Source organism: Dendrobates tinctorius, unplaced genomic scaffold (genome assembly GCF_039654945.1).
Source record: "Dendrobates tinctorius isolate UK_male_01 unplaced genomic scaffold, ASM3965494v1 ptg000037l, whole genome shotgun sequence".
NCBI lineage: Eukaryota > Metazoa > Chordata > Amphibia > Anura > Dendrobatidae > Dendrobates > Dendrobates tinctorius.
Genome location: NW_027361705.1, coordinates 30,409,570 through 30,423,360, shown reverse-complemented (window position 1 = coordinate 30,423,360; position 13,791 = coordinate 30,409,570). Strand labels below are relative to the sequence as shown.

Genomic DNA, 13,791 nt, shown 5'->3' with positions numbered 1-13,791 from the left:
CAGAATTTCTTCTGCTTCGTCTGGGTGAAATGTATACGAGTATTATTACGTGAACGGAAAGAAACATGTTCAAATTTGACATTTGAGATGATGCCAGCGCTTATTTCTCCGCGCTGCCTGATTCTGATAAACATGGATTTACTGCAATAAATAAAAAAAATAAAAATTGAAATCACACAGGACAGAAAATAAGCCTTAAAACGTGTATCAGTGTCCGTGGCTTAGTACCCAAAACACACTGTCATTTTCCATATACCGGGTACAGGATCCACAATGCATCAACTACAGGCGGAGCAATTTAATTACCGAAATAATACACTACGACCGAATCGGCAATCAAGCCTAATAAGGGAATACAGAGCTTCTTATATATAATTAGTGGGAGGAAAGTCGTCTAGAATAGGCCTCGCTCCTACAGCGGGTGTGAGCTCCCTATCCTACAATTGTCACGCTACAAGAAAAGAAAGCACAAACGCATTTACATCTTTTACAGTTTAAGGCTGCGTGCACACGCTGCGGATTCACCTGTGAATTTCTCCCCGCGGATCCGCAGGTAAAACCGCAGGTAAAGTGACCTGCGGATTTGCCAGCGGTTTTCCCCTGCGGTTTGACACCTGGACAATGGAACAGGGGTCAAAGCGCTGCGGAATCCACAGAAAGAATTGACATGCTGCGGATTTAAAACCGCAGCAAAACCGCACGGAAAAATCCGCAGCATGTGCACTGCGGATTTGAAATCCCATTGGCTAACATGGTACTGTACACTGTCTGCGGAACTGCTGCGGATCCGCAGGGCCAAATCCACTGCGGGTCCGCAGCAGAATCCGCATCGTGTGCACACCCCCTTAGGGTAAAACAAAAGAAAAAAAAAAAGCAATATAAAGTAAGAAAAAAAAATGATGATTTTTCATCCGTATGCAATCCATATGCCATCCTGGTGGCTGTTTTCTTATGTCCGTATGCAATCCGTGTGTCCGTTTTCCTATACCCGTATGCAATCCGTGTGTCCGTTTTCCTATACCCGTATGCAATCCGCGTGTCCGTTTTCCTATACCCGTATGCAATCCGCGTGTCCGTTTTCCTATACCCGTATGCAATCCGCGTGTCAGTTTTCCTATACCCGTATGCAATCCGCGTGTCAGTTTTCCTATACCCGTATGCAATCCGCGTGTCCGTTTTCCTATACCTGTATGCAATCCGCGTGTCCGTTTTCCTATACCCGTATGCAATCCGCGTGTCCGTTTTCCTATACCCGTATGCAATCCGCGTGTCCGTTTTCCTATACCCGTATGCAATCCGCGTGTCCGTTTTCCTATACCCGTATGCAATCCGCGTGTCCGTTTTCCTATACCCGTATGCAATCCGCGTGTCAGTTTTCCTATACCCGTATGCAATCCGCGTGTCAGTTTTCCTATACCCGTATGCAATCCGCGTGTCCGTTTTCCTATACCCGTATGCAATCCGCGTGTCCGTTTTCCTATACCCGTATGCAATCCGCGTGTCCGTTTTCCTATACCCGTATGCAATCCGCGTGTCCGTTTTCCTATACCCGTAAGCAATCCGTGTGTCCGTTTTCCTATACCCGTATGCAATCCGCGTGTCCGTTTTCCTATACCCGTATGCAATCCGCGTGTCCGTTTTCCTATACCCGTATGCAATCCGCGTGTCCGTTTTCCTATACCCGTATGCAATCCGCGTGTCCGTTTTCCTATACCCCTATGCAATCCGCGTGTCCGTTTTCCTATACCCGTATGCAATCCGCGTGTCCGTTTTCCTATACCCGTATGCAATCCGCGTGTCAGTTTTGCCTATTTGTATGGAATCCGTTTTTCACGAGTAAAATTTATCAAATAAGCACAAATGCAGATTCCTATCTTTATAATTGGCATGAATAATGCGTGACATACTGATGGGAACTTGTATGGGATCTGTTTTTTACGCACTCGTTGACTTATATTGGGCACGGCTGCGATTTTTTTTTATACGTTGAGCACCGGTCAGTGTGTAATAATTGCATCTGTGAGCTGCCACAATAACTTGCATCGGTTCTTGTGCTGTCCGTACGCTATCAGTTTTGCATACGTACAGCGCACGGACGGTTAATACGAGCCGTAATGGATAGGTGGCAACGAGAAGTCTGCTGGAAAGCAAGCTGTTCACCGCTATGGTTAATGGGAATGAACATCTGCAGACCAGAAGTGGATCTAATCAGGGGGCCTCGGAGAACACACAGACAAAGGTAGAGCAAGGTAATGGATATGTGCGCAGGTGGGAATGTTTCCTGGAGGTCATTCCTAAAATAACATAATACAAGGGCAAGAGTCTGAAATGCAGCGAGTATCGCACCTGCCGATGAGAATGTCCCCGTATGTGATACCTGCATTCTGCACTCAGATTTAGGGCGCAAGAAGAAAGTTTTGTAGTTTTGCTACATTCATTTACTGAACAGAATGGAAGACTTTCAAAGACATTCCAGATTAATCTGCCACTGACAAGTTTTTAAAGGGAATCTGGCACCAGTTTTTTTAGACCTAATCTGAGAGCAGCATGATGTAGGGGCAGAGACTCAGATTCCAGTGATGTACCACTTACTGGGCTGCTTGCTGTAGTTTTGATAAAACTGTTTTATCAGCAGGAGTAGAGGACATGTAAACCTGCTGCCAGGTAGTCCAATCACACCCCCCACCAGTGATTGACAGCTTTGTACCTATGCACAGTGTATGCAGAAAGCTGTCAATCAGTAGTGCGGGTGGGGTTATGTAGAGCTCAGCATTTGAGCACTGCTAGATCTGCAGTAGATAAAACTGTTTTAATCAAGCAGCCCATTAAGTGAAATATCGCTGGAATTAGGGTCTCTGCCTGTACATCATGCTGCTTTCAGATGGGTTAGTAAAACCCTGGCAACAGATTCTCTTTAAAGAGATATAATGCCTAACTTATATGGAGTCATAATACGGTCTGCTGCATTGGGTCTTATTCTTATAACGCTGCTCAGTCTAAGCCCGTGTCTACACTGCTGACGCAAGACGTATGACAACTGAATGGCTCCTGTCTTGTGCTCTCGGGATCCACCATACAACATATCTCACATAGCAGTGTGATTTCTGTTATGGACAGAAACCACAGCACAAATGTGAAATAAAGCCCAACCAGAAGAACAAAATAGTGTATTGCCGGAGGGGCTGCACCTCCAGTTTGTAGGTATCTTGATGTAAATAGGAACTGTGCTATCGACTAACTTTACTTGGTATAAACAGTACAAGCGAGTATTATAATCTTTGAATGATATGTTATCACGGAAACCTGCTTCTTTCTCCACTTATCAGCCACTTTTCCCCCTCCCCGCTTACTGAACTCATAATTCACTCTGAAAGAACATCTCAAATATGTCTTGGTCAAAGCAAGACGGACTGCCAGTACAGTGAAGTGTCAAGAGTCACAAGGAGGTTTTCTCAAACATCTCCGACTGTCATGGCGGCGTCAGGGTCTGTGGATTCCACAGGTTCAGACAATCCTCCTTGTGACTCTATAGATAGCTATGGTCAGCACGTAGTGATTCAAGCGTCGACTTCTAGAGCTGCAGCTCCTAGGCAGGTTAGAAGGAGTTACATTTTTGCTACTTAGGAGCATTGGAAGGAACAAGGCCCAGTCATCTCCACCTTCAGGGGTAATCCTGGGACAGGGTTAGCCAAGGACCTCTTGCCAGAGGGTCAGAATAGGTGGACACCTATTATCCCACACCGTAACACCATGTTACACTTCCCACTATACTCTATAGAGTGGGGATTGTGGAGAAGGAGTTAGGAGTAGAGGAAGATGTGGAGAAACAGACTGTGCAGATTCTAGCTAGCTTATCAAGGTGCTGGATTCACAGCTACACTGTTCAGTAGTTCTGTATAACGTCCTCCATGCCTCTGCTTATTTTCTCTGTGTGCTACCAAAGGGAAAAAAGAGCAGGAATCCCATCTTTTTGTGTGACAGACATCTTCAAATCCATCAGCGCAGTGTCAATTGCAAATTAGAAATAGAGCCTACCGGATTGACCTATAGTTATCTGCAGAGTGCAATGTCAAGCTAAAAAACTATTAGCCCTACATTGGATAGAAAAATCCCCCTCCCAAAGAAAGAAAAATTGAAATCCAAACTAAATAATGTCTTATGTATGGAAAGGGGAACATAGGTATATTAAAAGAAACACCCTGAAAAATATATAAAGCTATGGGAACAATGGTTAACTACTCCGGGGACTGCATCAGAAAGCCTTCTCAGAAACACTATGATAGACTGTATTTTGATATTTTTCACAATAAAAAATGATCTTATTGAAAAGAAAACAAATAGAGCCTGAAGAGGTAAAAACTGGTGAAAATGGAGTATACCAGATATATCATGGGGAGAAAAAGTGTTATCCCTCATGACAGCTTACTCTGAAAAGTTACTTGAGAGTATAGTTATAGTTCCCCTTTACGTTGGGCATGATCTGAAGCTGGACATAGACATGTGATCGCTGATGGTTGGTAGATTTTTGTCCATGACTTGCCTATAGATCCTAGTGGCTGCCAGATGGAAAGTGTCTGTGCCCACATGGGTGACTCTAATCCCCTGCCGCACTCACCTTTCAGCTGGGATGTGGACAATGGAGGACTCACATTTATGGTTTTTGCCCAATGAGGGACGGGACAGGACCTGCCATGTTGCTTTGTGTCTCAGCAGAGAGATGTTCCCGTGCGCTGCAGACCTCGTGTGCATGATACAATAAGACGTAAAACACACGGCCAGGCTGTGACATGGCTTCCGGAAGGCTATGCTCACACTTACATTGGTCAGTTATCATCATGTTGCTATTGCTTTGTGGCTGGATATGCTTCTGTGCTAGTCTGAGTAGTAAAAAATAAATAGAAGCCTGACAGCCCCACTATAGTCAATAGGATCCATTACTAAAATGATCATAAAGAATTCATCATGGCGCTTGTAAGAACATAACACATAATGACAATGCGAGCACAGCCTTAGGAGATTGTTTGTTTCATTCATTCATTCATTCATTCATTCACTCTCACTTGCAGTATTTTTAAAATTACAGTCACAAATCAGTCTATTATCTATATATCTATTATCTATCTATCTGTGTATCTATCTATTATCTATCTATCTATTTATCTATACATTATCTATCTATCATCTATAGATAGATAGATAATAGACAGATATAGATAGATAATGTATAGATAGATAATAGATAGAGAACAAAATATAGAATAATAGACATGATAAAGTGATTCAGAGACAGACTCATGGGTAGATCTATCTACCTGTGTATCTCTCTCTATCTATTATCTATTTCTCTTCTACCTAGAAATTCATCTATTTATATTTCACCCACAAAACAATCTGTCCTTCCATCTATTGCCTTTTCTGCCTGTCTGTTAAATGTTTGAAACTGTCACCTATCTATTGCTATGCACTTTGCTTTTTCTCCCTATTCATAAATCTATCCATATAATGCTCTTTCTCTGTTTATCAGTCTACCTATCTATTGCTCTAATTATCACCTTCTCTCTCTTGTTCTTTCTTTCTATCTACCCATGAGTCTATCTCTGAATCACTTTCAATTTATCTTGTCTATTATTCTATATTTTGGTATCTATCATCTATCTATCTATCTATCTATCTATCTATCTATCTATCTATCTATCTATTATCTACATTGGGGAAAAAAGTATTTAGTCAGCCACCAATTATGCAAGTTTTCCCACTTAAAAAGATGAGAGAGGCCTGTAATTGACATCATAGGTAGACCACAACTATGAGAGTCAAAATGAGAAAACAAATCCAGAAAATCACCTTGTCTGATTTGGCAAGATTTATTTTGCAAATTATGGTGGAAAATAAGTATTTGGTCACCTAAAAACATGCAAGATTTCTGGCTCTCACAGACGTGTAACTTCTTCTTTAAGAGGCTCCTCTGTCCTCCCCTCATTACCTGTAGTAATGGCACCTGTTTGAACTTGTTATCAGTATAAAAGACACCTGTCCACAACCTCAAACAGTCACACTCCAAACTCCACTATGGGAAAGACCAAAGAGCTGTTCAAGGACGCCAGAAGCAAAATTGTAGTCCTGCACCAGGTTGAGAAGACTGAATCTGCAATAGGCAAGCAGCTTGGTGTGATGAAATCAACTGTGGGAGCAGTAATAAGAAAATGAAAGACATACAAGACCACTGATAATCTCCCTCGATCTGGGGTCCATGCAAGATCTCACCCAGTGTGGTCAAAAAGTTCACAAGAACGGTGAGCAAAAAGAACCACACGGGGGAACCTAGTGAATGACCTGCAGAGAGCTGGAACCACCGTAACAAAGACTACCATCAGTAACACACTATGCCACCAGAGACTCAGATCCTGTAGTGCCAGACATGTCCCCCTGTTAATCCAGTACATGTCTGGGCCGTCTGAAGTTTGCTAGAGAGCATTTAGATTATCCAGAAGAGTATTGGGAGAATGTCATATGGTCTGATGAAACCAAAGTAGAACTGTTTGGCAGAAACAACACTTGTCATGTTTGGAGGAGACAGAATCCTGAGTTGCATCCAAAGAACACTATACCTACTGTAAAGCATGGGGGTGGCAACATCATGCTTTGGGGCTGTGTCTCTGCAAAGGGACCAGGACGACTGATTCGTGTACATGAAAAAAATTAAATGGGCCAAGTATCGTGAGATTTTTAGTGCAAACCTCCTTCCATCAGCAAGGGCATTGAAAATGAAACGTGGATGAGTCTTTCAGCATGATAATGATCCCAAGCACACCGCCAGGGCAACCAAGGAGTGGCTTCGTGAGAAGCATATGAAGGTCCTGGAGTGGCCTAGTCAGTCTCCAGATCTCAACCCCATAGAAAACCTTTGGAGGGAGTTGAAAGTCCGTGTTGCCCAGAGACAGGCCCAAAACATCACTGCTCTAGAGGAGATCTGCATGGAGTAATGGGCCAACATACCAACAGTGTGTGCCAACCTTGTGAAGACTTACAGAAAACGTTTGTCCTCTGTCATTGCCAACAAAAGATATTTAACAAAATATTGAGATGACCTTTTTGTTAATGACCAAATACTTATTTTCCACCACAATTTGCAAAATAAATCTTGCCAAATCAGACAAGGTGATTTTCTGGATTTGTTTTCTCATTTTGGCTCTCATCGTTGTGGTCTACCTATGATGTCAATTACAGGCCTCTCTCATCTTTAAAGGGAATCTGTCACATCATTTTTGGCCTATAAGATGCGGCCACCACCATCAGGGGCTTATCTACAGCATTCTGTAATGCTGTAGATAAGCCCCTGATGTGACCTGAAAGATAAGAAAAACGAGTAAGATTATACTCACCCGTGGGTCGGGTCCGGTCCGATGGGTGTCGCGGTCTGGTCCGGCGCCTCCCATCTTCTAGCGATGACGTCCTCCTCCTTGCTTCTCCCTCGGCTCCTGCGCAGGCGTACTTTATCTGCCCTGTTGAGGGCAGAGTAAAGTACTGCAGTGCGCAGGCGCCGGGAAAGATCAGAGAGGTCCTGCGCCTGCACACTGCAGTACTTTACTCTGTCCTTAACATCATATGAAGATCGGAGGGACCGGACCGGACCGTGACACCCACCGCATCGGACCCCGCCCCCCGGTGAGTATAATCTAACTCCTTTTTCTTATCTTTCAGGCTACATCAGGGGCTTATCTACAGCATTAAGCCGCTGATGGCGGTGCTGGCAGCTTATAGGCCAATAATGGGGTGACAGATTCCCTTTAACAGGGAGAACTTGCACAATTGGTGACTGACTAAATACTTTTTTTCATCTATCTATCTATCTATCTATCTATCTATCTATCTATCTATCTATTCCCGGACACATATATACACGGTGTAGATATTACACCAGTGCAGTATACAGTCCTGGATGTCTGGGGTTACATCCAGACCTTTGTCTGTGGTGTGACATGTATTTGGTGTCAGGGGTGAGAGGTGGATGTCTCGGGCGATATGTCCTGACATATTGTGTGCGTGTCTTTGTGCGGGGGGGATGCGGGTCATCTGCCTTTGTGTGTGCACTGACAGAAGGGGGGCATATGGATCATTTTCACATTGCTGGAAGTCTCAGCTGAATAATTCCCCCAGGCTAATTACACACCGGTCAGCCCCAGCACCTGCTTCTCCTTCCACGAGATAAAAAGACCAATATATAGCTGTATCCCTCTATCTCCTAACCCTCCTTGGACACGACACAACCCCCCTTCCCAAAGCCCTTGAGGATCTGAGCTGTGGCTATTGTTCCCCTGTATGACGGATGGCAACACGCAAGCATGCACGCTGCCAGCGCTGTCAAACTGGGACTTTACCCTTACACTGCCGGATGGATACAGCCATGATGTCTACAGTGGGCTCCGGCCGCACATCACAGGACAGGACAGGCTCCGGGTCGGACAAATCATTGGTGCAACATGTGCAGCCGCACAGGGGCCCGATGGATATGGGGACCATTGCCAGCTCCCAAGCAGGTGTAATGGTGCATTATGGGGAGATATTGGACTGCACAGGGCCCATATCCCATTCTCGCACAGGGGCCCTCCTCCGTCTGTGTCCGCCATTGGACGGACTAGACTAGACGTGAAGCCGGTCTCTGTTTGATGGCGTAATCAGCAGTGCATGGCAATGACTGCACATCTGTAGTCAGTGGATTATCCGTCCCCATAACGCAGCCTAAATGCTCTTTAATATTAGTAAAATCCCTACATTGCACAACAGCCGACCCGTGATCAGTACACGGCGATGGCCGCCAGCACATTATAAAAGTTCTACTCATAAACACGGCTGCAAATACTATGCGTACGTATGTACATCGATGTCGTATACAAGACAGAAAGCCGTGATCGTGGGGGCAGACATTTTCCTGGACTTCCTGAGAGTTCACTTGAAATGGCTGATAACAGGGAACAATAGATTCCACTCAATTGTATACAGACTTAGAAGTGATATTAGGAATCAACATCTTTCTAGACTTCCTATCAGTCATCTTGTTGCAGAACTTTACAGGCAGCCACATCTCGCCTGAATATGGCTGATAACAGGGAACAATAGCTGCCACTCATCTGTGCACACAGCGATAGATGTAGCAGTGGCATTAGGAGCGGTCATTTTTCTAGGATTCCCATCGGTTGTCCCATCTTGTTGCAGAACGTTACACTCAGTCTTGTCTCAACCAAAAGTGGCTGATAACAGGGAACCATAGCTCAGCAAGTGCAGATAAGAGAGCTTCATACTTAGTGCAAGTTTGTGGTTAACTGGATTCAGACAAAGAAGGTTAGCCGTGTGGCGAGTAGTCGGCTCCTGCTGGGAGTTGTGGTTCTGCAAGTTTGGGGACCTGTGTCCTTCACAAGTGGAAAGTTATGGTGGAGCGTTGGACAGAGAAGCTCCACACAAGCCCCAGCTCACTGCCATACAGGCGGCAAGCAAACAAAGGCAATGGCGAGCCCTCTCCAGCTCTGTGCCCCTATCCCATGGCATGCCCCCCATTAATCAGAAGCAAAAGTGCACAATATATTTGGATGGCTAGAGAAGCGGTGTGCGTCCCCGGAGCACATGTCATAAATGATGGCTTACTGCTCCCTAACATCTGTAGTGGTCACAGTCACAAAGTTTACAGCTGGAGAGAACCTACGGCGGTGCAATGACGGTGCACTTCTGTAGATGCCGGTCCTGACTTGGAGAACAGTGGCCGGATCTGGTGCCTACAAGACATGTCAGCTGCTGGAGTGTCATTGCCCCCACTGCTGTCCGTCCTCTCCTGACACCCACACACTACTATTCAACTACAACCTCTTGGAAGTTGCTTTATACCTTTTGATCACATATTGTCCGTCTCCACCCCACTCCAACCCTGGTGGATCCAGGCCCGTAAGCCTCCACTAGATGTCTAGGGAAAGCCAGCCTGCAGGATGGTATTGGCTTATGGGTTATATATTCTTTGCACCATGAAGACCATTTCTGATGCCAGGTCCTCCCACAGATTAAAGCATTGCTCCCACCCAGCCCTCCCCTCCTACATCTTTGTTTCCGGCAGCACTCACCTGTCTGCCCCTTTCCCAGTGTCTTCTCAAGCCGGTATGGCCCAACATACTGCATGTGCGGTATTCCACCACCATCTTTCCCAACCGTGGTCATCTTCTCTTCTCTCTTTCCACTGGGATCCAGATGCAAGGAAAATCCTCAAGAGAAAAGGGGGGAGGAGGGTCGGGGATGGAGAGGGAGGGGGGGATGGCTGTCTTTGCTTCTTCTCCCCCCCCTCTCTTGCTGGATAAACCTGTCCGTTCTTGTGACGCCCAATTGAGATCCTTTCGGTCCTCACCATCAATAAAGACTTGCTTTGCTCTCACCGTCTCCTTGTCGTACGTCCTGTCTCGGTGACGCTGGATGTAATTAATGAAAAAAAAAAAGAAAGAAATTTAAAAAAAAATAAAAAAAAACAACAAAAAACAATAAACCCCCCCCCCCCACAGCCCTTTAGGGACTAAAAAGCAGCGTCCCCTTTATACGGAAGGAAAATATATAATGCGGTAGTGATGGAGGCAGGGAGGACCGCGTTTAAGGTGCAGGGAGCATGGTGTGGACGCTGCCGTGTTACATACAAGCAGCTCAGCAGGGACCTGCTGATCAATCCTCACGCTCGCTGCTTAGAGGTGGGGAGTGAAGGGGGGACATGCAGCCCTATGGAGCCGGGATGTTATCCACACAACCATTGGTGGATGCAAAGCTGTTTTCCGGTTGGTGGCAGAAGGATGCATTTTAATTGGACCGGGGAGGGGGGTTACCTTGTGTGTAGGGATGTGTGACTGGGATTGCAACATTGTATCCAAATGTGTTTCATGTGCACAATCTCTGCAATTATATTTATGTAACAAAAAACAAAAAAAATAAACAAATAATGAAATCATTCAGAATAAGAACCGTCCATTATCTGAGCCTATGAAATAATGAATAATAATGTACGTGGAAAATGATATTCATTCCGCACAGAAGGCAATTAGTCATGTGCAGAACGACCGATAGTAAAGACAAGCCCACCCTAAATGTGTACTGGGATGCCACCCGTACTCCGCACACTGTGCCTGCGGACACGTCATCCAGTATATTTAGATTTTATTTTTATGTCCCGTAGTTATGAGCAGCGTGTATTGATTTTTCAGTAGAAGGAATCAGAGCCGGACTCACATATTAATTCCATATCACTGCCTGTGATACAAATGTTCCTTAGACTTCCCCAAAGTCCGCTCCGTGCCGCTGCTTTCCCTTGTGCTATACATATGAGTTATATCTGGGGATTTGTACGTTTTATTCTGGCGGTTGAACTACATGAACTGTAACGAAGGTCGTTACAATGTGCCTGACTGCTTATTCAGTGGACCATACATGCAGCCGTAATTCATACAAATGATAAATGACCTGAAATTGTTCAGACCGGTGTATGATCATTGCACCCACAGCAAAGATTCAGCTGACTGCCCTGCCATTGTATGTACCAGTAACTACTCTGGCCAAAGAAAAATGGTTTGTTGGTGCATCTTCCCCCTTGGCACCCATATATTGGGTCAGATGCCCCGCCAACTCATCCCCTGCAATACACAATGCTCAGCAATTAAAGGGGATTGTTGGCTCTTTGTTACTCAGGAGCACACCTGTCACGCACAGTGTTTGAAAGACTAAGTGCAACAGAAAGGGATGAGGGGAAGATGGTCCAACACTAGGGAAGGGGGGATTGGAGATCCCTAGGCAGATCTAACGTCACTCTGTCTGCCCTAAGCGTCCCTATATAGGTTCCGCACCTATCGCTGGATACCTAAACTCTGCTTGACTCTAGCAGTAAGCCCTGCTTAGGGAAGGACTTGGTGAGCGCTGGTCAATCCCCGCTATAACTAAAGTCAGATGGGATAGACAAACAATGGGAACACTTAGCTTGAGTGGACTCAGACAGAAACACGGACATCCTCCAAACACCAAAGAGGAAGATAGCCAACTGCTATAGCTCCAAGCCTCAACAGTGGGAAATGGAAATATCACCAGCAATTCTCAGCAGCAAGCTAGGAGTTATAAACACCCCAGTCCAGGTGTGTCAAATAGAGTTGGGAGAGGTTGCCACTGGGTCCTAAAGTCAGAAGGATTAGGAAGGAGTCTGCAAAGCCAACTGCTGAGACCTTCTGCAGGTAGATGCTGTGTGACTGTTTGCAGCCTCTGACACACCCATGACAAGACCGCTCCCGTGCCTTTCAGCTTCCTGCTTCTCAGTGGGCGGTGCGCTCCTGATGATTCACTGATCAGACCAGCGGCATAGTGCATGGTGGTGCCACTTGTCTGAACTGTGCTGCTAACATGAAGAGTTTTGCCTCTGAAGCATGGGAGGAACGCAGCGGCACTAAGTCAAGATGACTAGATCTGTTGTCATTCAATTGTGAAAGCATTTTTTTCAAAACTGACAATGGCGTTATCATTCTCCTTGTCAGTGGGGAGCGAATTTACAAACTTTGACAATGTTTCGACTAATTAAATGGTATTATAGTGTATAGGAGTATGGACAAGTCAAATTCACAAGGGGATTGGTAATGCCCAATTACCTGGTTGTCAATCGATGAAAAATGTCCAGGATGAATTCAAGAGGCACAGTAATGTTGCAGAATCGTTATCTGATTGGAAAAATATGTTATTGAAATAGACATGTAGCAAGAGCTATGATCATACAACCATATAGTCTCTCATCTGAGAGAATCAGGCCTATCTTGCAAATGACACTCTGATCAGACTCGGAGTGTGATCATAGTGTGATCCGATTCTCTCGAACGAGGAGACCGATAGAGGAACACATTTCTCCATTCAATTAGTCCTTGGAAATCGGACTGCATTCAGGTGTCACACGAGTGTGGTCCAAAGTCTTCCATGGAGTCAATAAGGAGTATTGAATTTAACTTGTGCAGGATCAGGACCAGCTCTGCCCAAGGAAAAAAAGTCATGTGCACAGCCCACAAAATAACATTGGGCTGAATGCAATCCCATGCTTTGTCGAATGATCGCACTCAGACCGAAAATACAGTCATGTGCACGAGTCCAAAATCTGATTCTTACCATCTGTGCCCCAGCAGTGTCAGATTGGCTCATCAAAGTACCAGAATATTCTCTGATGGGCAAGGCACTGACACATTAATAGGTCCGAAAGGACCAGAAGGAGACAACCCAATTTGTAGCTGCATTTAGGGGACAATCGCTTGCCACCATGGTCTATAAGCGATAGATCTTATTACTGATGTCTTGGCTGTGCAATAATAATAACACAAACTTCATGATACAATTGAATATGGACATAATGTGTATGGAGATTCTATGTTGCTCAGGCCTTACCATTTTGAAGTGAAGCTCCAGCTTCAGAATCCTTCCTTTAGCCATGGATGAGTTTTAATAACTGGAAGGAATAATAACAATATCACTTTCATTGTTTAAACTCATCACTATTATACCAGATCTGAACGGAAAGAATAATAAAAGTTGAGCAATGAACGTACAAAACAGAAACGGAGGTACGAAAGATAAAGTCAAGAGCATGGAGGAGGCACTTTGAAGAACAGGACAGTTAAGGACTATTCGGAACAGACAGCTGCTGAATGGTTTGGCCAGCTGCTTTCTCTCCTGCCTGCCCCATACATAGGAGTGATCACTCCGGTGAGAGCTCCTATGGTGGTGGCTTATCTCGCCAGGAACAAAAGGATCAGC

General features: G+C 45.0%; 1 protein-coding gene across 7 annotated transcripts in view; it reads right to left on the bottom strand.

The window, feature by feature from the left end:
• The window catches only part of BRSK2 (BR serine/threonine kinase 2), a 195,953-nt gene extending 182,497 nt beyond the window's left edge, over positions 1-13,456 (bottom strand). For 2 of the 7 annotated variants that reach the window (XM_073574023.1, XM_073574024.1), the window contains exon 1: positions 10,107-10,737. In XM_073574023.1, coding sequence (XP_073430124.1) covers positions 10,107-10,200 — 94 coding nt within the window. In that variant the 5' untranslated portion in view covers positions 10,201-10,737. Of the gene's footprint in view, positions 1-10,106; positions 10,741-12,644; positions 12,714-13,422 lie in introns of those variants that run through there. The other 5 variants (XM_073574019.1, XM_073574020.1, XM_073574021.1 and 2 more) reach the window with 5 other exon arrangements.
• Positions 13,457-13,791: the final 335 nt, after the last annotated feature.